This window comes from Carettochelys insculpta, chromosome 9, assembly GCF_033958435.1.
Source record: "Carettochelys insculpta isolate YL-2023 chromosome 9, ASM3395843v1, whole genome shotgun sequence".
In the NCBI taxonomy this organism is placed as follows: Eukaryota; Metazoa; Chordata; order Testudines; family Carettochelyidae; genus Carettochelys; species Carettochelys insculpta.
The window spans coordinates 9,945,001-9,967,932 of NC_134145.1; the positions used below are offsets into that span (position 1 = coordinate 9,945,001).

General features: G+C 36.7%; 1 protein-coding gene across 1 annotated transcript in view; it reads right to left on the reverse strand.

Moving 5' to 3' along the window:
• The window catches only part of FAF1 (Fas associated factor 1), a 283,789-nt gene that overhangs the window by 127,118 nt on the left and 133,739 nt on the right, over nt 1–22,932 (reverse strand). The window contains exon 8 of the mRNA XM_075002704.1: nt 3,859–3,945. Coding sequence (XP_074858805.1) covers nt 3,859–3,945 — 87 coding nt within the window. The remainder of the gene's footprint in view (nt 1–3,858; nt 3,946–22,932) is intronic.

A 22,932-nucleotide genomic window follows, 5' to 3' on the forward strand; every position in this document is an offset into this window, starting at 1 on the left:
GCAGGTCAATGCAAGGTTTTCTGATGTCATATGTATTCTGACGTCAGAGACACTACCTGATGAGTGGCCTTATAACAGAAGATGACAGGGTGTGTTTTCTCTTTTGCCCTGGTCAAAGGAGTTCCTGAGACTTAGATATAAACTTCCTATATTACATTCCTTTAGTATCCATTCTGAAGTTGAAGTGACCTTTTCTTCCCTTTAAACAAGAAATCAGCCAGACGGACCTGATTCGTTTGTAGATGTGACTGAGTTCAATTGTCTCAAAGAGATGTCCTTAGCTATATTCAAGAGCAGAATAAGTAGAGTTTATTTTTCTCTCTCTTTCATTTCTGGGATGTCAATCAACTCTAAATTTGGCAGTGACAGCACCTTAGCAGCCTTGGGAGAGACAGAAACATGAACAAGAGGTTGCCAGTGAGCTTAAATATGATGAGTTTTAAAAACTTCTTTAAAAAAGGCAAATTACTGGAATGGGAAACACTAGATTTCTAAAGTAATGCATAGGCTTTGTGTTTACTTCCTCACAGGGTTAAACTTACTTTGAGAAATCATTTATTGCCATTTATGGGAACAGCAGATCTTTCTCATATACATACTGGGATGACTTGTCCTACACAGAATAATGAACTCCTTTCTAAAAGTAAGGCTTAGCTCAAAATGGCTGGTGACATGACCAGGAGTAACTTTTCAGGTTAGTGGCAGCAGCACAAAATTCAGAAATGAAATTCTGGTCACACTGAATTACATTGAAAAACCACTGACTCGAACAGGCCAAGATTTCACACCAAATGTTCATATGTAACTAAATGAGATATGGAGACACCTTCAAAATCAGTGTAGATTTTATTTAGTATTTCAGCATTCAAAAACTCTTACTAAAATACTAGAGAATTGCTCCTGAGGATGATTTTTATGAACTTTTTAAAGATTAATGTTAACTTAAATGGGCAATTATGACACAATGATCAGAACAATCTTAAAAGTTCACACATGCTCATAAAATAAAAGCAAACATACCACATATTTTACAGCTTTAGGTGTAGTATTCTGTTTTAGCTCTCAGTTTACAAGCTGTATAATACTTAGATCTGTACAATCATGAAAATTTTAAAAAAAGATTTGCACTGCCCGTTAACTTATTTACAATGAACTACCACTAATTTTAAACACTATGTCCTAATTTCAGTCAATGGCAAAGAATGACAAATACAAAAAAGAATAGCATTCCAATCTTTAATATTAAAATTTGTTGCATAAGTATTTCCCTCTAAAAACAGAAAAAATATTTTAAAATGCTCATACTTTAACATTGTTCCTCTAATTAATATGGCAACAAACATAATTCACATTGTTAAAATTAGTCATACCTTCTTGAAACTAAAAATGTGTCTTTGTTAAAAGTGTAAAATGAGATTTCTGCAGGCTTACATGTGTCTTGTTTCTCACAGTTAAACTGTCACAGCATGAAAACACTCCCCTACTTGTAGAGCTTTTGCTATCTAGTTCTCTGGCAAAAGTCTGCAAAAAACCTGCAAGAGTTATTGACAATTTACACAGTACCCCACAAGTAACCTAGAATATTTTAGCTGTAAACAGAGATGAGGCAACAATGTTTTAGGTAACTACTGACTTTACTGATTTTCCTGATAATACCAGAAGGCTGAAATCTATCTTGTTCATAAGAGACTCAAGATGATACAGGAATCCAATTATGGGAAGTCTATTTAGTTGTTCTGTTTGTTAAGCCAAAGGTTAACGAGAACTGCACTGAAAAAAACCTCCTGTGGTATTACAAAGTATTTCTTATGCTGCATAAAATGTAAATGAAAAAAGTATTCTAATCAAGTCTTCCGTTAGGTCCCTAATTGTGAATTAGTGCCATACTTGTATACAATACACCACTCTGAGAACTCTATATAGCACAATCAAAAGTGATTGAAAAAAAATGTGCAATTAGATTAAAGAGCAACTTAAATAGACCAACTAACTAAATGTTTGTAACTGGCAAGTAGAAGTTTCCAGTCAGTTCTTGCTAAAGTTAAAACTTCATAGTATTACGTTATGGCCTCTAATTTCAGAGAGAAATTAATTATATTTTTGTTGGTAACACATACTGATCTGTTTACACAGCTGACATGTCTCAGCTGCACCAGATTTATGCAGTGAGTGTTGAGGAGTCTCCTGCCTTGCAGCAGATAACTCAACATTCGCCAATTTCATTAGTGATGAAAAAGGGAAAAATTCACCTGCAACAATGTCACTTGTAAAAACAGACTTTAAAACAGATTTATGAAAGCAGGACAACCTATCTTACAGAGTGGTTTTCTTTTTGATTATTTTACTTTTATTAAAAGCAGCTGTTGGAGCCTGAATTTACAAATCCTGGATTTCTAAACCTTTGCACTTAATTTTAAATTTAAAAGAGGCTAAAATACCCTCATATTTCTGTAAGCATAAGCCAAGAGCTATTTTACAATTATGTTAAAAATGTGGCCAGGCTTTGTATGTGTTTCATTGGCTTAAATCCTTTACACAACACTTCAAAAAAAATGCAGCATGCAGCATTCATCATTCAAAAACAGCAGTTATTTTCAGAGGATTTGAAGGGAAATCGATGTATCTTCAAAATACTATTAATTCAGTACTTATAGAATCCTTGTTTTATTTTCACTTTATAAAATATTCACATTTAATGTGGTTTATATTGAAGTCTTTAAGCATTTTGTAGCATTTTGTTTTATACAAAGATTGGTCACTCCCACAAAAGCCACATGCAAAATTTGTTAATTAAAAGCACCATTTCATCTTCATTCCAGCTCCAGCTGCATTAGCAATGTATTATCTTTGGGAAAAACGGAAATAGATCAAGCAAAAAAGAAAGAAATTTTCTGAAATATACCATGGGAAGCAATCATTCATTAGCAAAAGGTAGGATACAACATTTTTCTACATTTAGATTCTCTATGATTATATGCAATTTTTTTTTGTCTTCGTACTTCTGGATTGGCTGGGGGTGGGGTGTGGAGCTGGCTGAGTAAAGGCTCCTCTCTTTTTGTAAAATATCATCCCATAAATGAATATTTTACTCTGATTTGAAATATTGGGAATTTTAAAATTACCAGGTAGGAAATAGAAGTAATGTCCTCCACATTCCAATCAGCTACAAGTTTACATGTGCTCTGTGTTTAGAGATGGCTTAATTTGGGGTGCAACCTTTTAAAGTCTTACAAGTGAGCACAGCAAGATACTGACATACATACTTAAACATAGTTGAGATAATTAGTTCTGCCAGGAGTGCGGGGGGGCTGGCTAGATGGTTTCTTAGGGTCCCTTCCAGTCCTATGGCTCTACACAAATAGTCAATGCAACTACAATTGGACTGTTCCCATGCTTGAAGTTACACATATTCTTAAGTACTGGGGTAAATTGGGGCTCTGGATCCAATTCAAGAATATACATAAGCAGGTGCTTTTAATTACTTTGCTAAACAAGGATGTTTTCATGAATTAGAACCAAAATGTAAACCACAACAAGTACTCCCACTGATTTCTCACCTTAGAAAGGAGGGGAACCTGAAAAGCACCAAGCCCTTTGGCTCCAAACCAAAAATGTATGGAAGCATGTGCTTACTTTTGCCCATGCGTATAGCAGCCACAGAACTACTTACATGTTTCAGTTTGTTGCTGGGATCAGAACAAGAGAGAGTTCAAAGAATAAAGCCTTCAACAATCTGCACTCTTACCACTGCTGTACTTTCTGAACAAAAGGACAATTAAGCCTTTTACCTGAGTTGGATAATAAATCTGGGAACAGTCACATATTTATCAGAAAAAGTGAACAGATGAAACTACTTACTGAGTCATCTGTGGCAGAAGAAGGCCAGCCTTCCCACGACTGGTGACGAACAGGGATACTAGTTAAGTCATACACATTCCGCTTTACCTGTAAAAATAAGTAAGCAAATGTTTTCAAGATGCAATTAACAAAATAAAATCATAAAAACGTAGAGTGGTGAGAGACCCCAAGAAGTGTTCGCATCCATCTGCTTTGTTTTCATCACTAGAGGAGGCTTTTAATTTACACTGACTTCTCTAAAATTACTCACGGCAACATTCAAAAACTCAGGTTTCTACATGAAAATAAAATAACCTGCAGTTGAAAAAGAACTTGGAATCTAAACAAATTGCGTTAAGCACATAATGACCACCAGACTAGAGTCTGTTGTTATTACTTCTAGAGTACTGAAGACATGTATGACAGTTTACAATACAGACAGATTTTCCAACCAGGTGAATATGGATGATAAATTAGTAAAATATGCCATTGGGGATAGGAACGGGGGAGAACAAAAAGATAATCTATAATGAACTCTGCTGGTTAGCCCACTCTGTTTTCACACTAAAAATCCCAAATCCCTGGTAGATTTATGCCGAAATCAGATCTAGCTGGCTACCACATACCTCTGTCCATTTTTAAAAAAAGAGTATTTAAATAAAAATATAAGTATTAAAGACAGAAACATGAAACTACAAATCAAGAGTAATATTTCCCGTTAGGAAGACTAATGACAGAAGTTTCCTATTTTTAAAAGGAAACATAATAAAGCCCAATTATTCATTCTGTGTTTTTACTTTTTGCTAAACACTACCATTATGAACTAATAAACTGAAGAAACATGATGGATTGTCAATCTGAGAGAAGTGTTGAAATGGAAAGACAGTAGGCAGGACACCACAGAATGCAAAAATTTACAACCCTGCTACAACTGAAACAAAGATGGAAATCTTCAAAGCCAGATGACCCTTGTACATTAGTTGCAATTACAATTTATTTAAAATAATTAAGTCATATCCTATTTCTTGGTTTAAAAACTATATAATCTGTCTCTCAGACAGCAAATTACTATAGATTCCAAGGCTAGATGGGATCAATGTGATAATCTAATCTGACTTTCTGTGTGACATGGGCCAAAAACTTCCCCAAAATTAATTCTTACAGCACTTCTTTTAGAAGATCCAATCTTGATTTTAAAATGGTCAGTGATGAACAATGCACTTTGAATCTTGGTAAATTGATCCAAAGGTTAATCACCCTTCACTGTTAAAAATGTACGCTTTAATTCCAATCTGAATTTGTTTGGCACTGATGCCTTTAATAGTTCAAATATTCTCACAACCTATGGAATAAATGTTAGAATTTATTTGGAGCTGCCTTATCACTAAATATGTGTAAAGACAGCCTGTGCATAAGTGTATTCAAACAATGCCCCTTTGGATCAGAAATGGGGATAGGTCAAGTGCTTACAGCAGAAATCTGAATGATAGGCTGAACTTTTGTGGTGTAGAAACCAACAGAGAAACAGTTTCCTGAGCTTTTCTTGAGGTCTACCACAGAAAATCATCCGTTACTTAACAAAGCAAGTTACTATCACATGAACACAAACTATGAGGCATCCACAACCTTCAAACTTTCCCGTAAACAAAAGTGCATGACATCAGTAAACAAAACATGGAACACCTGTAAATTGTTACACAATGCACAATAACTGCAATAAAATCTGCATCAGAGAATGTTTTTTCATGACATGGAGTTCAATACACCAATTGTACTTTGTCTTAAAAACACAAAATAGCAAAAATTGGTTAAAAGCAGCCATAAATCTTTCCCCCACACATTCATAATGTGGTCATCAGCAGGGTTTGAATAATAGAATTTGGGATTCCAAGCAGAGACCTCTGCCACTTAGATTATAGGAAACAACTACCCTCTGGATGGTGGTTTTTAAATCTGTAATCCATGAACCACTGAGGATCCACAGAGTATGTCTAAGATTTCCAAAGGTGTCTGCACTTCTCTTCAAAATTTGTAAAGTATCAGCAAAAAAAAAAAAAGTCAAAAACCACAACTCTCCACAGAACATCCGCTAGCAGGGAATTTGACACAGTCTGTGGATTACATAGCTATTCAATAAACAGCAGTAGAATAAGCCTGTTGGCTTTCCCATTCTGTTTTCATCATGCAGAAGTCAAAGATGGTTTTCACAGTGAAGTTGGTAGGCTTATGGAACAAATGACCATATAAAAAGCAGGACTTTTTTTTTTTTTTGTGTTAGAAATCAGATCAGATTTCTTGAATTCAAATTATATTACCATTCAAGATTTCTGATCTCCAGTACTCTATGTCCCAAAAAGGCAGAATTCTGAAGAGCAGAAATCTTGAATTCTGCTCCTAGATGTTGGGAAGAGCATGTTAGACATACTCAGAAATGAAACACAGTGCATTCATCTGGCATATTCAGTCGAAAAGGCAGTGTAGCTGAGTGGATAAGATACTGGAAACTTAGCTTCTCATTCCCAAACTATCTGAAGTGACCTTGGACACCTCTCTATTAGTTTATAAAATCACAGGGGCTAATACTAACTGTTTTCTGAGGTTGGAGCATGAGACTTAAGTCAATAAAAAGGTCTGTGAAGTGCACAGAAATATAAACAGCAGGCATACGAGGAAATTTTTGACCTGGCTGACAGCTCATTTGACACCCTCCCTTACCCCACACAGACTAACAGGGTTCACTCCCTTGCAGAAATATGTCTGGTCTTCAGTACAGTGGAACAGATAGCTGGATTCAGCCAAAATGAAGACTATCCAGTGAAATCCGGGATACAAAAGATGCTTCTTAATAAACCACTGTGACTGATGAAAACATGTTGGTTTTACTGTAATGCACCAAAATAATCCAATTCAGATTACTTCATAGAAGTTGAAATCAAATAATGTAATATATTTATCTGTCTCCGGTCATGGCTACATCACAGACATAGAGGTGAGTTTTGCCATTGTAACAGGGATTCATAGAATCATAGAGTCCAAGGGCTGGAAGAAACCTCAGGAGGTTATTGAGTCCAGCCCCTGCCCCAAAGCAGGACCAACTCTAACCAAATCATCCCAGCCAGGACTTTGTCAAGCTGGGACTTAAAAACCTCTAGGGATGGTGATTCCACTGCTTCTCTAGGTAACACATTCCAGTGCTGTACCACCCTCCTGGTGAAATATTCAGTGATTCAGCCTTTTTCTTATTTATGAAGAATAGGCAGTAAATTCTCACCAAAATTACAGTCTTTACTTCTGAATATAGAATGAACTTTCTGAAGATTTGTTAAATCTCTTAATTAGTTCAAAAATTACAATTAATTTTAAAAAGGGTCCTTAAATATAAGTAGGATCAGACTTTTTCTTAGATTTTTCTGGTCTCATCTTAACAGATCATATAGATGCTTCAAACTTATAACTCAGGCTCTTTGAAATCTTATCTAAAGGATACACTTACAGAAATAAAGCTGTAATTAAGCTCAGTTAATAATGATGGTGCATATAATTGCTATGATTATAATAAATATGGAGAGGATTTACACACACACACACACACACACACACACACACACACTTGCATACTTGGCTTAATCTAATTCTTGACCTTCCCCCCTCCCCACACTCTCTGATTTGCTCACCTGGATCATTTTTTTTTCTGATTTGTCCTCCTTGATTACTGTTTTTGGTTCTCTGTGCCTTAAATATTGAGTCTGTTCTGGTGTGGCTATGGTCTGAAGAAGTGGGTCTGTCCCACAAAAGCTCACCTAATAAATTATTTTGTAGTCTTTAAAGTGCTACTCGACTGCTTTTTTGTTCTCTCTCTCTCTCTCACACACACACACACACACACACACACACACACACACACACACACACACACACACACACAGAGAGAGAGAGAGAGAGAAAAGTTCTTCCTGGCACTGTTACTTCAGCTCCACTACACACTAAGGCAGCAGCACTTCGAGAGCTGAGGCAAGAGAACAGGGAGAGTCCCTAAAACCTGGAGCCACTTGTGCCTAGGAGCAGTGTTCCCCTAACCCCTAGGGTGGAGAGAGAGCTCAGTGGATTGAACATTGGCCTGCTAAACCCAGGACTGCAAGTTGTGGGGCCATGTAGGGATCTGGGGCAAATAGATTTTAAAAAAATCTGTCAGTGATGGTGACAGGTCCTGCTGTGAGGGCACAGGACTGGACTGGTTGACCTCTGAAGGTTCCTTCCAGCTCCATGAGATAGGTGTAGCTTCATGTATTATAACAAATCCTCCCCTCATGTAGCCAGGACTAGATTAACTCATGGGCAAACTAGAGCATGAACCTAAAGTTTAGATTTGCGTTTTGGTTCCCGAAGTGGGGAAAAAGTTTTTTGGGGCAGACAGAGGGAGGGTTTGGAGGTTTTTTAATTAAACCAATGTGAATTTGCGTGCAAACTGAAAAAACTGCATTCACCTGAATGAGTGGCAGATCACAATGCCACTCACTCAAGTGAATGAAATTCTTCCAGCTTGCACTGCAAATATGCACTGGAGGATGAGTGAGAAGAGACTGCTCTCACACATGGCTAAAACTCACCTTCCCAGAAAAACCAGAGAGAGAGGAAGGCATGAATAAAGAATCTACTTACTCAGCCAACCACAACAACTGAAGAGGCTGGAACAGAAATTCACTACAGGGCATGTATGAAAGACAACATCATTTAACGTTTGTATTGGTCCTTTTTGCCATGTATCAGCTGTTTGCTGTTATTCATATTGGAAGATGGGAGTCCAGAAACATATGTTTCCCTAGGGCTCTGTGATGGGTTAATACAGCCTCACTGTAGCATGAGTCTTCCTAACACTGTCCCTTACTCTCCACATTAAAATGCATTAGTAAATAAATATGGACACGATTTTTGACATAGTTACAAATTTAGTAAACTTGTGTGGAAAAGTTAATATTCAGACTTATGTGTATAAATATAAATTTCCAATACATGTAAGTTAATAATAAGAGTGGGTGTGACGGGTTGGATGCCAGAAACCTCCAGAGGCTGTCACCTGGTATGCTGATCATACCACTGAGCCCACCTATCTGCCCTCCCCACCACTCTGTCCTGCTGGTTACAGCCCCTCAGCCAAGTAACAGACTCTGAAATAGCTCAGCTCTGGAGAGGCTCAGCTACAGGGTCTTGAGAGCACCCAGGAACACAACCCTCAAAAGGAACCAAAACTACAGACAAATCTGTACTACTGTGTATAAAAGCTTTACACAGAGGAAGTTCTTAAGCTCGTCCTCTTTAGCACTGAAACAAATATGCACAGTAGTTGCTCCCCCAAGTAACAATTATTTACACCAGGTTTGACAAAGTATAAAAAGTAGGATTTAAAATTATTTAAGTTTCTCATCTTTAAATCACCTTTGCCCAAGGCAGGAATTCTTTGTGTTCAGTTCAAACATTTCTCACCTTGAGTGAGAAAGTACTAAAGTTCATTGGTGCCAATATCAGGTGGCCAGGCCACATGTCCTGGCAAGATCAACCACAATCCAAGCACACAGGAAAAAACAAGACTATTCACAGGTTGTTGGTTTGAGTACTGAGCCATTATGTTTCTAGAGTATCACTAATGGTCCTCATTAATACATTTAGACTTATAAATAGATTCACACTTCATATTTGTAATTTCACATACAAGAATGATACATTCACAGAAATAGAATACACACATTCAGCAGATCATAACTTTAAAAATTAAGTTACACAATCTATTTTGCCTAAAGCATCTTTAAGCTTTTCATATTCAAAAGCCAATTTTCATAAAGCATAGAGGGGCCTGTGGCAATGGCTAAAAATGTATTTTTTATTTAAATCTATTTAAAATTAAATTTGAAACTGACAACCTATGTTAAGCCCTAAATGTTTTTATAATTATTAAAATCATTCAAAGACGATATTAAGCAGTATACATGTTGCCAAATTTTAAAGAAATTCATACCAATGAACGTGTGGAAGTCACAAGCTAAACACATGAAACCAGAGTTTGTAGAAAGTCAAACTCCCTTTGGATAGTGAATAATTTATTCACAGTTAAGACATTAATTGGGAGGGGAAAAAATAGGAAAGCTTGTTATTTTCATCCAAGTCTCTGGATTAAAACTAGATGTGAGAGGATGAAATCTACTAGTTCTAAAATCTTGCCATTCAGAAACAGTCAATACAATTCACTATCTAAAGAAAATCCTCCTTTGTTTAATAAATCAATTTTGAATTAAAAGTAATTTTTGATAAACATTTAATGTATCTAGCATATTTAAGATACTTTTATTTAGCTAAAAAAATTAAAATGAAGTTTTTGTACAGAAAAACACTGAAGTGGCACATCTCAGAGGCGAAAAAATATAAAATTAAAAATCTGAATAATTGCAAGTTAAGCTAATTGCTTAAATAAGCATTTACAGATAGAATGTATACTCCTGGTTAACAAAAAAAATCATCAAATTTAGTGTAAAGGTAATATTGAGTTGCAAATCAAACTTTTTTTTAGAAATATTACTAAAAAGCACCAATGCAAAACATGATTAGAGTTGCTTACTAACTCAAAGGTTTCTTGTTTGTTCATGTAAATAACAATTATAATTGGTAAATTAAATCATTTTTATTTTAATCCGTTCAGCCTGATGAAAATCATATACTTTGATATCACAAGGAAAAAATAATTTTAATATGATCTGTGACTTCAAACAGTAAAATGTATGAATCAAAAAGGTATCAATATTATTTATTGTCTCTACAAGACAAGTTAATGATTCTGAGTTGACTATGTTTCCCTGTCTTAACACATTTGGATTTCTTTTCATTTTTAATCTTAATTCTGAATTTCAGGAGTTTGTAACATTTTAATATAGTTTTTAACCCAATAATTCTAATTCATTTTATTTTAAATGCAGAATACTGAATTGTCTTTCTGACTAGTGATCACAACATTTTGTATGATATCACTTTTCATAAACTTGTTATTTTTTCAAAGGAAAAAATAGGAAATTTCAAAGGAAATAGGAATATATTTTTAGTGGTAACATTCAACTCAATCTATTTTCTAAATCCTCTCATACACACCTTGAGAAATGAATTGATGTGTGAAAACTATGTAGCCCGGGCATGGTCTGATCCCCACTCAGTTTCAAACAAACAGCTTTTCTTCAATGCTTCTTAACAAGACGCTAGCCTGCTGTGCTGCATTTATTTCACAGTCATATCAAGGTTAAGAGATGTCATTACTGAGAAATGACCCCACAACGTCCCATCCAAATGTAACCATGCTAATCTGAGATCCATTTGTTGATTCTTGCCATGCCAGTTTCGTAGCATTATATTTAAAAAAACCACCTTTTGTGTGATGAATATATTTTAATCACACATGAAAAAGATCTTGTTAAATATTATTTCAGAAAAAAAAAACCCAAGGTGTTTCAAACTCAACATCTATTAACTATTTTAGAATCACAAAAAAGTGGTCAATAAAACTAACATAACACTGTTTTTAAAAAGCGCTCTGAAGTGAAGCCCTCTGGAGTCAGATTCCTTACATTCCATTTTAATTCCAAAGTACACCACTACAGCATTATGAAATAAACAGTATTTTCCTTCTTCATTAACTCATCTGTAACTGCACTGATTTCAATAACATTCCTCTGCTATTCTAAGCTTGAAAGGCATGCTCTGGTTATAGTGTTATGTTGGTATAAAGCACAATGCCAGACTGATGTGCTGAACAAAAGTGATCAAAGTTGAAGTAATTTTAGCCAACGCACAAGCATTCTGCTGTATTATTCTACCAGAATGACATCTGTTGAGCAACTCGTCACAGAATAAACTAGTTGTTGTAGACAGGCCTTGTCTGGCAGGGTACCATGTAAAACATATTAGGGTAATGTTTGATTAAACAAACTGCTGGGGCTACACGCATAACTGGATTTTGCAAACATGCCAAAATAGTCCTTTTATAAGCCACAAGAAGTTAAAACAGTTTGTATTTTGAATATTATGCCTCCTTCACCAATGCTGTTACTTTTTAAAAGATTTTCCTTTATTTGTTTATTCCGCTAACAAAGAAAAATATACTCATAGGAGAGGAGTGTTTGCTACTAAAATGTGCAACCTTCCTCATTTTTATTAATTATTTAAATATAAATCTGTAATTCTGTAGGGCGAGAGACCTTACTACTACTTATGAACCAAAGTAAAAAATATTTTGGAGGAGAAAATATACAGTTATATTATAGATGCAACTGATTAATTTGAGTCAGCACAGAAATGGATGGTTAGGTTTCGCTAACAAGCTCATTTGCCATTAGTGGAAAGAGTGAAATCTTTGAAGACTTGGTGAGCTTTTTGGTCATCTACATTTACTTTGATCATTAACAAGCATAATTAGCTGTACTGGCACAGCCCAAATCTGTATTCTTTTCATAACATCTAGATACCAGAGCGACTGCACACTCAGATGGTAGATACAATGTCTAGATGATAACCCCAATATACGATTATTCAAAATCAAATTAATATGTAAATGCTTCCTGGTGTTCCAGAGATTTAACTATTAAAATATCAATTTTAATCACAAATTTAACTAAAAATGCTGTATTAAGTTTTCTGCAGATGGAGACTCTTTGGGGTCTGACACATAATTTCTTCCAATGCTTTGAGGCAGCCAAACCTTCCCATACTAGCTAATTTTCATGTAGGTGGGGGCGCAGTGGAAAATGAGAAAGGCATGTTCACGGTGAAGTAGATAACAGACTGATGCATGTTACAGAATTTGGGCAAGTTTCTTTTATTTTCTCATCCTTTAAAAAAATTATATTTTGCCTAAAATTCCTCTCTTCAAAGGTACCAAATTGAACATATACTCAGGGTTCCTTTATACCCATGCTGACCAAGGCAGGATAAAAGTCACCCCAACGCATAGTACAAGGGCTCTACACAAGGTTAAGCAATATAAAAGTCTTTTTGAGGGTCTTCTGCACTTTCATGAATTTAACCCCTAATTAGTCAATGTCTTATATTTAATTGGAAAGTTTTATATCTAGCTTAATGAAATCTCTCATCAAGTTTTAAACATTAAATTTTTACAGCTTAATCAGCAAAATTTGCTCATAACAAACTACATCTTTGACTTAAAGAATCACATTCAAGTCTTAGTTTCTTAGGTCTGTTTTCTGCAAAGTTACGTAAAATGTTATTTAAATAACGTACATAACAACATACTGTTAGCATTAACCATAAGAAATATAATTTACACAAAGTTTTAAATTGGCTGAGAAGCTGAAGGCTGTTCCAGGCATGCAGTCAGCATGAAAGACAGTGCAAAAATGAGAGCATGAAAGACAGACAAAAGGAGCAATAAAGTGAGAGGATTGTGAGGAGTGTGGAATGTGAGTGGGGGTCGTCTAAGGAAACATCATACGTAGTCAAGTCAAGATCACATAGAGCACTGAAGGTGAGGATAAGGACCTACCTGGACACTGTAACACGTGCATGCCAAGTAAATGAAGCACATTTGGGGGTGGGGGGGGGGAGGGCAGGGGTATGGCTGGAGCAATGTGAGGAAAAATAACCCTTAGTATAAAAAAAAAAAAAAAAAGAGATGAACAGAGGGAAGACTAAAATGATCAAGATATAGTAAACAAGGATATAGATGACCAAAGCATAAACAAGGGGTTTTAGCACTGATGATATTGAGGAAAGGATGGATTTGAAAAATATTTCTGATAAAGGAGCAACAGGATTTAGCAAGAGTCTAGGTGTAGAGAAGAGAGCCACAGATTATACAAGCTCGTGAGCCTGTGAGATTGGAAGGCTAATGAAGTTGTCAAGAATTACCAGAAAGGCAACTAGATCAGGAAGAAAAGGCCATGGATAGGAGAAAATATTTGAGAGGTTCAAAAGACTCCTAAAATAATCTAGTAAAAACATTCTGAGATCAAAGCATCAACAAACGTGGTGGCCTAGACAGGCTGATCTGGGAGACATGCACATAGCAGTCACAGTATGGTCACAACAAGATAGTACAGAGGCAGAAGAGGAGGCAATCAGTAACAGAATCCTTAAGGATACTAATAGGGAAGCCAGGAAAGAGGAGTCAAGAATAGGATGTTGATAGAACAATCAGCAGTACGTATAGGCTACAGTTACACAACAGCATTCTGTTGACAGAAGTCACTGTTGGAAGAGATTTCCCAATAAAACTTCTGTTGACAGTGCAGCCACACACAAAAATCAACCAGAAGCACACTCAGCTCTGGCAACAAAGTAGCCGGACTGCCTGGCTGCTCTCTCAACAACACAGGCACCTGGGAGCACAGAAGTCAGAGCTACCCATTGTTCTGGGCGCCCTGTCCATTGAGAGAAGGCCCCCCACAGCGTCCACACACCTTTTTTTGTCGACTGAATCTGTTGACAGTAGCATTCTGCTTCACAGCTGACAGGCAGAATGCTGCTGGTGAAAGTTTTGTTGACAAACTCAAGAAAACGCATTTTGTGTGTGGATGTTCCACCATTTTTGTAGGCAAAAACTTGCTAGTGTACCTGTAGCGACTGAGGAATAAGAACAGAGAGTCAAAGAAGCCAGGCGCGAAAAGAAAGATAATAAAAATAATCAGTAGTGCTAACTACTAAAGGAAAACTCAATAACAGAGAAATGCTTTTGCCTTGGTCTGGATAATGGTCAAACAAACAAAAACAGAATTATTTATTTTAGCTTTAATATAAAGTAAAAACAATGAAGACTTCAGCCAGGCATCTGCTGCACAGGACTCATTGCAAATGTTCACAATCATAGCAAAACTTCCCATTAAGCCAACAGGAGCTCTGCCTAAATAAAAAAAGCAAGATTCTCTCCAGGATCATCCAGTCCCAAAGTTCTGTAAAAATTAGACCATCTCCTTGGTCTTGGCTTGGAAAAGAAAGGGCCAACACAGTCAAAGAATTAACCAACAGTGCAGTGAGAATGGGAGAGGAAGGAAGAAAGATATCAAATACAAATTAGAGATATAAAGGTTGAAAGGCCAAGGGGACAAGGAAGTTAAATGCCAGGAAGATAAGAACAAGTGAGATGATTAAAGATTGTGGAACAATCTTACTGACACTGTGTTCTTATGATTTTTTTTTAATTTACAGTTTCTAAAACCGTGACAAGTTTAAAATCCCTAATTCCCTTCCATACACTGCACATTATAGTAAGAAACCATATTAAATCCCTAAAAATAAGTATAGTTTATCAATAAACATTTTAAAGGATTGCGTTTCCAAGGGTATAAATATTACAAATTATCCTGGTCATGCTGCTAGTTCCTTAGGCCCGATGTCCGACCTTTTAAATATTAAAGTACAGTGAGTACATCCTGACGATATTTAAATTATTGTATGCAGTAAAACTTGTGACTACAAGTTCAAAATCAGATTGTTTTAAAACAATTTTGTCCACTTCTTAGACAGTTCTTAAAACTGCAGTTGGTCAAGGGAGCTTTTCTTTTTCTATGCTGTAAAGAAATACTTAGTTACAGTTGTAATTGTATTTGATTCACTGCACTGGAACCTAAAGAAAAAATATTTCTAAGAAAATAATCTATAAACTGGACCACATGCAACAGAGAAAGAATATGATTATTAGATAAATGGCAATTTTTTGTTTGTTCTCAACAGTGCTCTGTATCAAATCACAAAAACCAGAATTCAAACAGTTGTACACTGTGACGTCTGCACTATAATGATTTAGAAATTAGGCACCTCTTTTTATTTAAATATATTTCTTTTATATATTATTCTTTTCTTTTAGTATCTCTAAAAAAACTTCATTCTTTTCTAGTTTGTACCTTTCTCCCATTAATAGATGAATCTACCTTTTTGTTTAATGCAGGGAAGTAAAAATTACCCAACGTATTAATTATTTGCTCTATTTTAACAATTTAAATTGGAATGAACAAAATCAGCAATACTTACTTTTTATATATATGGAACCATGCTATTCATATACTAGAGGAAACAACGTATATAACACAAAAAAAATCCACAAAAAACCCATCGCTCATACTAAACAAGCTTTGAAAATTGAAAGCACTTTCTAAAATGTTAGAGGACAACGTCTGAGCTATGCAAAAGCTAGAACTATTTTATCACCTCTATAAGGTGACTAAAATAGAAGAAAATATCTTACTAGTTCACTCTGTCCTTTTTTTTTCAGGGCGGGGGGTGACGCCAACTCCTGGACTGATCTTTTAAAAGAAAACATAAGCTGTTCTCTAAAAATAGAAAAATCAGACTATTGTTTTGAATAACTTTTCCCTTTGATGTAAGATCAGCATTGTTGTAATAATTTCCAATTAGTATAATACCAAAGAAGCACATGGTACACTACAAGAGGATGGCTGTGCTGAACAAATGACAGGTGCCCTGCCCTGGAAGATCTTCTATCTAAGGGCACCTACAGGAGCTTTACAAAACAAATAGCACAAATACAATGCATACATGAAGCAATGAAGAGTCATTCTAGTTAGAATACTTTACAGAACAGGTGAGTTTTAACAAGCATTTGGTAAGAGGAGAGTAATGGAGCTTTGCATATGTTGAGCATGATGCTATTGAAGGCCCACCTGACAAAGTGTAGAAAGGGGTCACTCGCTCTGCAACCACAGGCAAGTCCTTAACCTGTAAGTGCCTCAGTCTTCTACATGCAAAGTGGGGTCTTGTTTAAACATTTCATAATTAATGGAGAAAAGTGCAACTTACAGACCAATTATTAATCTTCGTAACAGGATTGGATATCTCATTTAAAAGATATGCTACAGCTCAAAAAGAAGTAACGTGTTTCTGGATTTGACACAGAACTTATTGGCTGAGGATCTTTGGTATGCAGGAGATCAGACTACATAATTATTCATATTACCTAGCCCTGGAACCCAATAACAATAGTCCCCATCAGGCTTTAAAAATCTGTGAATCTACAAAATATTAAATGTTGGTAGAAGTCAAGATAGGAAGTGACCAAAAGGTGAGAAGGAGAAACATACATTTATATAGAAACTTATGAGAAGACAGGTTCTCTAGAAATTGAGGAGAGAGCAGAGCATCAAAACAAGTGGGAAAGGAAACCTGGGCTACATCTACATTACGAGATAAATTTAAATTTATTAATATCGATTTTGTAACACTGAATTTTATCAATTCAAATTTGACTATCTTCACCACCCCACGTGCTCTTCACAAAGTCGACTTATTGCTGCCACACTCAATCGGCAAACATCAACTGTTGCAGCAGTGCATTGTGGGAACATTCTGGGGATTTTCACTGATATTTGACATCATCTTCCCACATTCCATTGCCCCCATTCCTGTCCCATGGTAAGCAAACGTCCATTTTTCCAGGTAGAAGGAAGGAAAACAAATGAAAACAAAGATCGCTAAATGCACAGAAACCTTTCCTTTATAATTGAATTGCTTTTTAAAACTGTAGCTGTAACTCAATTATGAAAAACAACAGAGAGGGAGTCATGCTGGTCTATATGCTATCAAAACAAAAAAGCAGTCAAGTAGCACTTTAAAGACTAACAAAATAATTTATTAGGTGAGCTTTTGTGAGACAGACCCACTTCTTCAGACCATAGCCATACCAGAACAGACTCAATATTTAAGGCACAGAGAACCAAAAACAGTAATCGAGGAGACAAATCAGAAAAAAATGATCAAGGTGAGCAAATCAGAGAGTGGAGGGGTACTCTGATTTGCTCACCTTGATCATTTTTTTTCTGATTTGTCTCCTCGATTCCTGTTTTTGGTTCTCTGTGCCTTAAATATTGAGTCTGTTCTGGTATGGCTATGGTCTGAAGAAGAAGTGGGTCTGTCCCACGAAAGCTCACCTAATAAATTATTTTGTTAGTCTTTAAAGTGCTACTTGACTGCTTTTTTGTTTTGAATTATTAAAGATTTTATAAAAATCAACAGGTGAGTGTCTTCTCAACTGGCCTTCCACCAACTGTTCCCCCCACCCTTGATGACATCTGATCCCTGAAAATAGTACATGGACAATGAAAAGCATGAAGAAACAGCAGATAGTAAAGATTTGGAAAAAAAGAGTTGTTGACGGGAGCAATACCCCAAAAATCTTAGCCGCCAGGGCAGACTTCCACCCACTGACAGAAAAGCCCCACAAATATTTTTGTTGGGTGGGGCCAGTTGAAGCATCCCCCATGGACGTCTGCAAGCCCCTGATATAAGCGCTTCCTAAATCTTTCCTGACTTTGAAGCCTTAACCGCGTACAAGCCAGGACATGGTGCTTCCTCACAGCACCGTCAGCACCGAATGGCAGGCATGTCCTTTAACTGAGTTGAGGGCTACCCACATGATGTGGCTGAGTGTGAGAAAGACCCGGACTGTGTCATGTCTTTGGGGGAGAGAAGGGGGCTCGTGCACACATGTAAACTGATGAGAAGAAATTTCTTGGCTTTTCATACAAGCATGATCCTCACAACAGCCTTGCTGCTACGTAGTGTGGCAGGGCAGCAGCTGGTGCCAGGCAGCACAGAACAAAATACCAAGTGTAGAGACAGAATCATGAACTCCATGCTGGGGCTATTTGTAGTGGGTAGATTTCCTCACAGCACTAACAGCAAAGAAAGAAAGACATTTCTCAGCCTCTCATACAAACATGACCCCACAGTCACAGGCTTCCTGGACCCAATTTGAAATTCACGGTCTTCTTGTTGCCTAACTCCTGCTCACCTGGAGAGCAGAAGCCAGAGCAGAGCACTGTGGGGCATTGTGGGTTACGTACTGGACACCTCTGGAGGCTAATAAATTTGATTTTAAGATGTGGAGCTTCCACACTGGCCTTTATTTGAACTTTTAATTTTGAACTGGATGCTACACCCAGCAGATACCAATGATATTATGGTATTGATATAAGTGCTTCCAAAATGGAGCTAATGGTATATACAGTGAAGACAGTCACATGGTAATATCAAGCTACCTGCCTTAAATTTGAATGTATCTCTTAGTGTAGACATAGCCTTATTTTGGCAGCAACATGCTGAATAGATTCTAATGGGAAGGCAGGTGTGAAGTTGGAGCAGACAAGGTGCGACGTAATTAGAATTAGTGATGGGAGCAGGAACTGAAAGGAAAAATTGTTTGGTTTTGAGATTTACTAGCATGACCAAGATTTACTGATGGTGGGACTTTAAAAAGTCACACGTTTCTTGAAAATGTTACGAAAAATATTTATGTTAACAAAATAACTGGTATTAGTAGCTTGAGGAGATTTTACATAATCTAACAAGACAAGATGCACAAAGCAGTCCAGTTTAAACTTTCACAACTTGATAGGAGTATTTATTTGAGATAATTTATGTACTTTATAATTTAAATTAACAAAAGCTATGAGTGAGACTGCTCAGTGACATATTTTGTGTGTATGTTCAGGCATTTTGTGAAAGGTAACAGCAACTGATCTATTACAGAATAATTACATTCTGTCATATATATCATTATCCAGGATCAACTACCCTTTTTGCAACCATTCAACTCACACTACACTGCGGAAATCGCCATTTCTAACTCTAAGTCCATGATTAAAAATTTGATATAAAGTTAAAATAATTGCCAAAGCAAATTTTGATTGCTATTATTACCGTTCCAGCTGTTTTTTTCCTTCCCAAAATGTCAATAAATTTACAATCATCATACATATTTTGATACAGAATTACAGAAGCAGCAAAATGAAAACTAAGTAGGTGAAAAGATATAATATATATTTAAAATTCCAGTGAAGATGGCAGCAAAAAGTTACTCTTTAACTGAACAAATGCTGGAAATCCACACTTAGAAAAGCTACCATTGATTTCAATGAGAATCAGGTCCTAGGTGTATAGACTTTCACTATTACTATTAAAGACTATTTTTGTGTGGCACCTTTACCACAGTCAGCATCACAGAGTTTAAGCCTGGATGTCAGAATCTGTGGAAGACCAGTACCAGTGGTCAAGACAGTGGTCAGCGTTGTGTTTTGGAAGCAGAGCCAAATGGTCAGGAGCCAGCTGTCAGAACTGAAAGACAGGCTATGTCTAGACTAGTGTGTTCTGCCAAAAGAAGCTTGCATCAGAAAAGGTCTTCCAACAAAACTTCAGTTGACAGAGTGTGTCCAGACACCAAAGCACATGGAAAGGGCAATCTACTCTCCTGACTAAGAGCAGACAGACAGATGGGATGCTCTTTTGACAAAATGGTTTCCTGGAACCACGTCAGCCAGGGTTGCAGGCCACCAGCTCCTTCCGAATGCTGGTGTCAGAGCCATGCAGAGGTGCACACTTAAAGGGACCCCCTCCAGACAGCCATTCCCTGCCCCTGCTATAGGCTTGCCTATAGCTGTGAGGGACAGCAAATCTCTCAGTGCCCATGGTACTTGCCCTGCATTTGCAGATGACAGGGCTGGTCCCTGGCTGCCATGCAGCTGGAGCTGCCCCTGGGCCTAAAATGGCCCCACGTAGACATGCTGCAGCTTATGCTGCACTTTCTGGCAACTGCCCTCCTGTTCCTCAGCTGCGTTGACCCTGAGATCATCTTCGGGCCTGTCGCCCTGGCTGCAGGAGCTACACCCGGGCAACTGCACCCCACTGCTGGAGGCAGCACACCAGTTCAGACTGGTGGGACCAGATGGTTATGGAGCAGTGGGACGACCAGCTATGACTTCAAAACTTCCACATGTGGAAAGCCACCTTCTTGGAGCTCTGTACCTGGCTCGCCTCTGCCCTCCAGAGATGCGACACCCATCTGCAGCTTGCCATCCCCATGGAGAAGCACATCGCAATCACCATTTGGAAGCACAACATGCCCAACAGCTACCGGTCGGTGGGCAACATTTTAAATTCAAGTAAAAATAAAAGTATGATTACTGATCTTCTGGTCAACTGTTTGGAAAGTAAAATAATCAGGAAAAAAATAAGTTAACTTTTAGCTTCACTTTTGAAAATTTTTTCTTTCTGAAGATGCATTATTTATACAGCATACAGTAAAATCAAAGCATTACACTCCAACGTATATATGCCAATTACATATGTTTCTTTATTAATACTGAAGTTTGTACTTAAGTATGCATAAAGTGCTCTATTATTCCATTAACAAGCAATCCTCCATAACACATAAAAGTAATATTTTAAAAGAGAATTCAGTCTATTTAACTATTCACTAACAAAGCTATTCCTTAGCTCATCCCTGCCATAACCTGCTCTATTCAGACACATATGGGAAACGACATTAAATAACTACTGCAAACCATGGACTTCTGGTATTAGTGCTACACATTGCATACCCCTATTCATTATTCCACCTCCCTTGTTTAATCTATCATTAAGATTCAGTGACCCTACACTAAATTTAAAGCAGATCCTTCCTTCCTCCCATGCCTAAATTCACATACTTTTCTAGTTGGGGATGCCCTTGAGTATTAGCTACTCTCCAGGGTTTCTTCTAATCTCAGCTCTGAACTATGTTGTACTATAGAAGCAAGAAATTGCTGTTTTACATCTTTAACAGTGGAGGCTTGCACCAATCATTTAGTTAATACGATAAAAAAAATCGCCTTATTTAACATATATTCAGTATACAAAGATGAAAATACAAAGGGCAATATTTTAAATGTGCTATTTCCCCCACCTCATGTTCAACACGCTTTATTTTCCTGGGAATACAATTCACAAGTTGTTGGAAGTTTATTGATGTTAGATTATCAAACATGAACTCCCTGTTTTCATTTAAAGAAGTTCCACTTCAACAACTGAAAGGATTTTAATAATCTAAAATCACCAGCGTAACAAGTAGATGAATTTATTTAGTTCTGTGTTTTTAAAAAATTCCTAAAGAAATGCATGGCAAACACACTTATTCACATTGCTTCCTTTTTTTAAATGTTGCATCCTTCCCCAGACTTCCATTTGGATGTTTATCTACTCAGATTGTCGATCAGCAACGGTGGGACTGCAAGTGCAATTTTATTATTAAAAGGTTCCAGTGCACATGTGAATAAAAAAGAATTAATCCTATATTTGAAATACAAACTATGCAACTGTATTTTTAGCAGTGAATCACCAATAAGCTCTTTTTTTATTTTTCATGAAAGGAAAAAAGAAGTGAATTAAACCCATTAGACTTAGTGCCTTTATAAAACAAAGTTAAAAGTAGCAGGGCAGTGAGTGAATCACAAGGGAAACTTGCTTTCCTCTCATGTGATGTGAGAAAATGACTTGAGCAAAGATAGAATTTAAATACAGCAGAACCTCAGAGTTATGAATACCTAGGGAATGAAGGTTGTTTATCACTCTGAAATAGCACTAATTGAACAAGACATTAAAAGGGTTCTTTCGAAAGTTTACAACTGAGCATTGACTTTGTAAAATTTTGAAACTTTACCGTGCAGAAGAAAAATGCTCATTTTAGCAATCAAATTAAACACAGAAAGTTTCCTTACTTCGACTAAAAAAAAATTGATATTCTCTTTATCTTGTAGTTGTTTGTTTAATACATTATTGTACTCAGTTTGACCTTTTATTCTTCTTGTCTCTGGTCTGCCTGATTGCATACTGTGGTTCCAAATGAGGCATGAGGCTGACTAGTCAGTTCATAACTATGAGACTATACTATGTAGCTTACTGATGTTTATTAAAAGCAGCATGATTCTTCACTGGTTTTCGTGAAGAGTAAAGAAATATTTCTCATTTATTCAAGCAAGTTCTAATAATATTCCAAAATAGCTGGAGGGGAAGATGGGCAGGTTGACCAGCAAGCAATGAACACATGTCCATGCTCCTATTTCTTCCACTTGATTTAAGTCTTTTTTCCTATCAATTGCTCAGTTGATTTTGGCCCCACCTGGTGGCAAGTGCAGGCATCTGTTGGATCCACTTATACAATGGAAAAAGATGAATCATTTTATCAATCTATCCTGTACATAATTTGTCACATTCATGCTCTGTTGAGTGTATACCATAAATGGCTCATTCCAATTCTCCTAACTGCAGCTTTAAAACAAACAA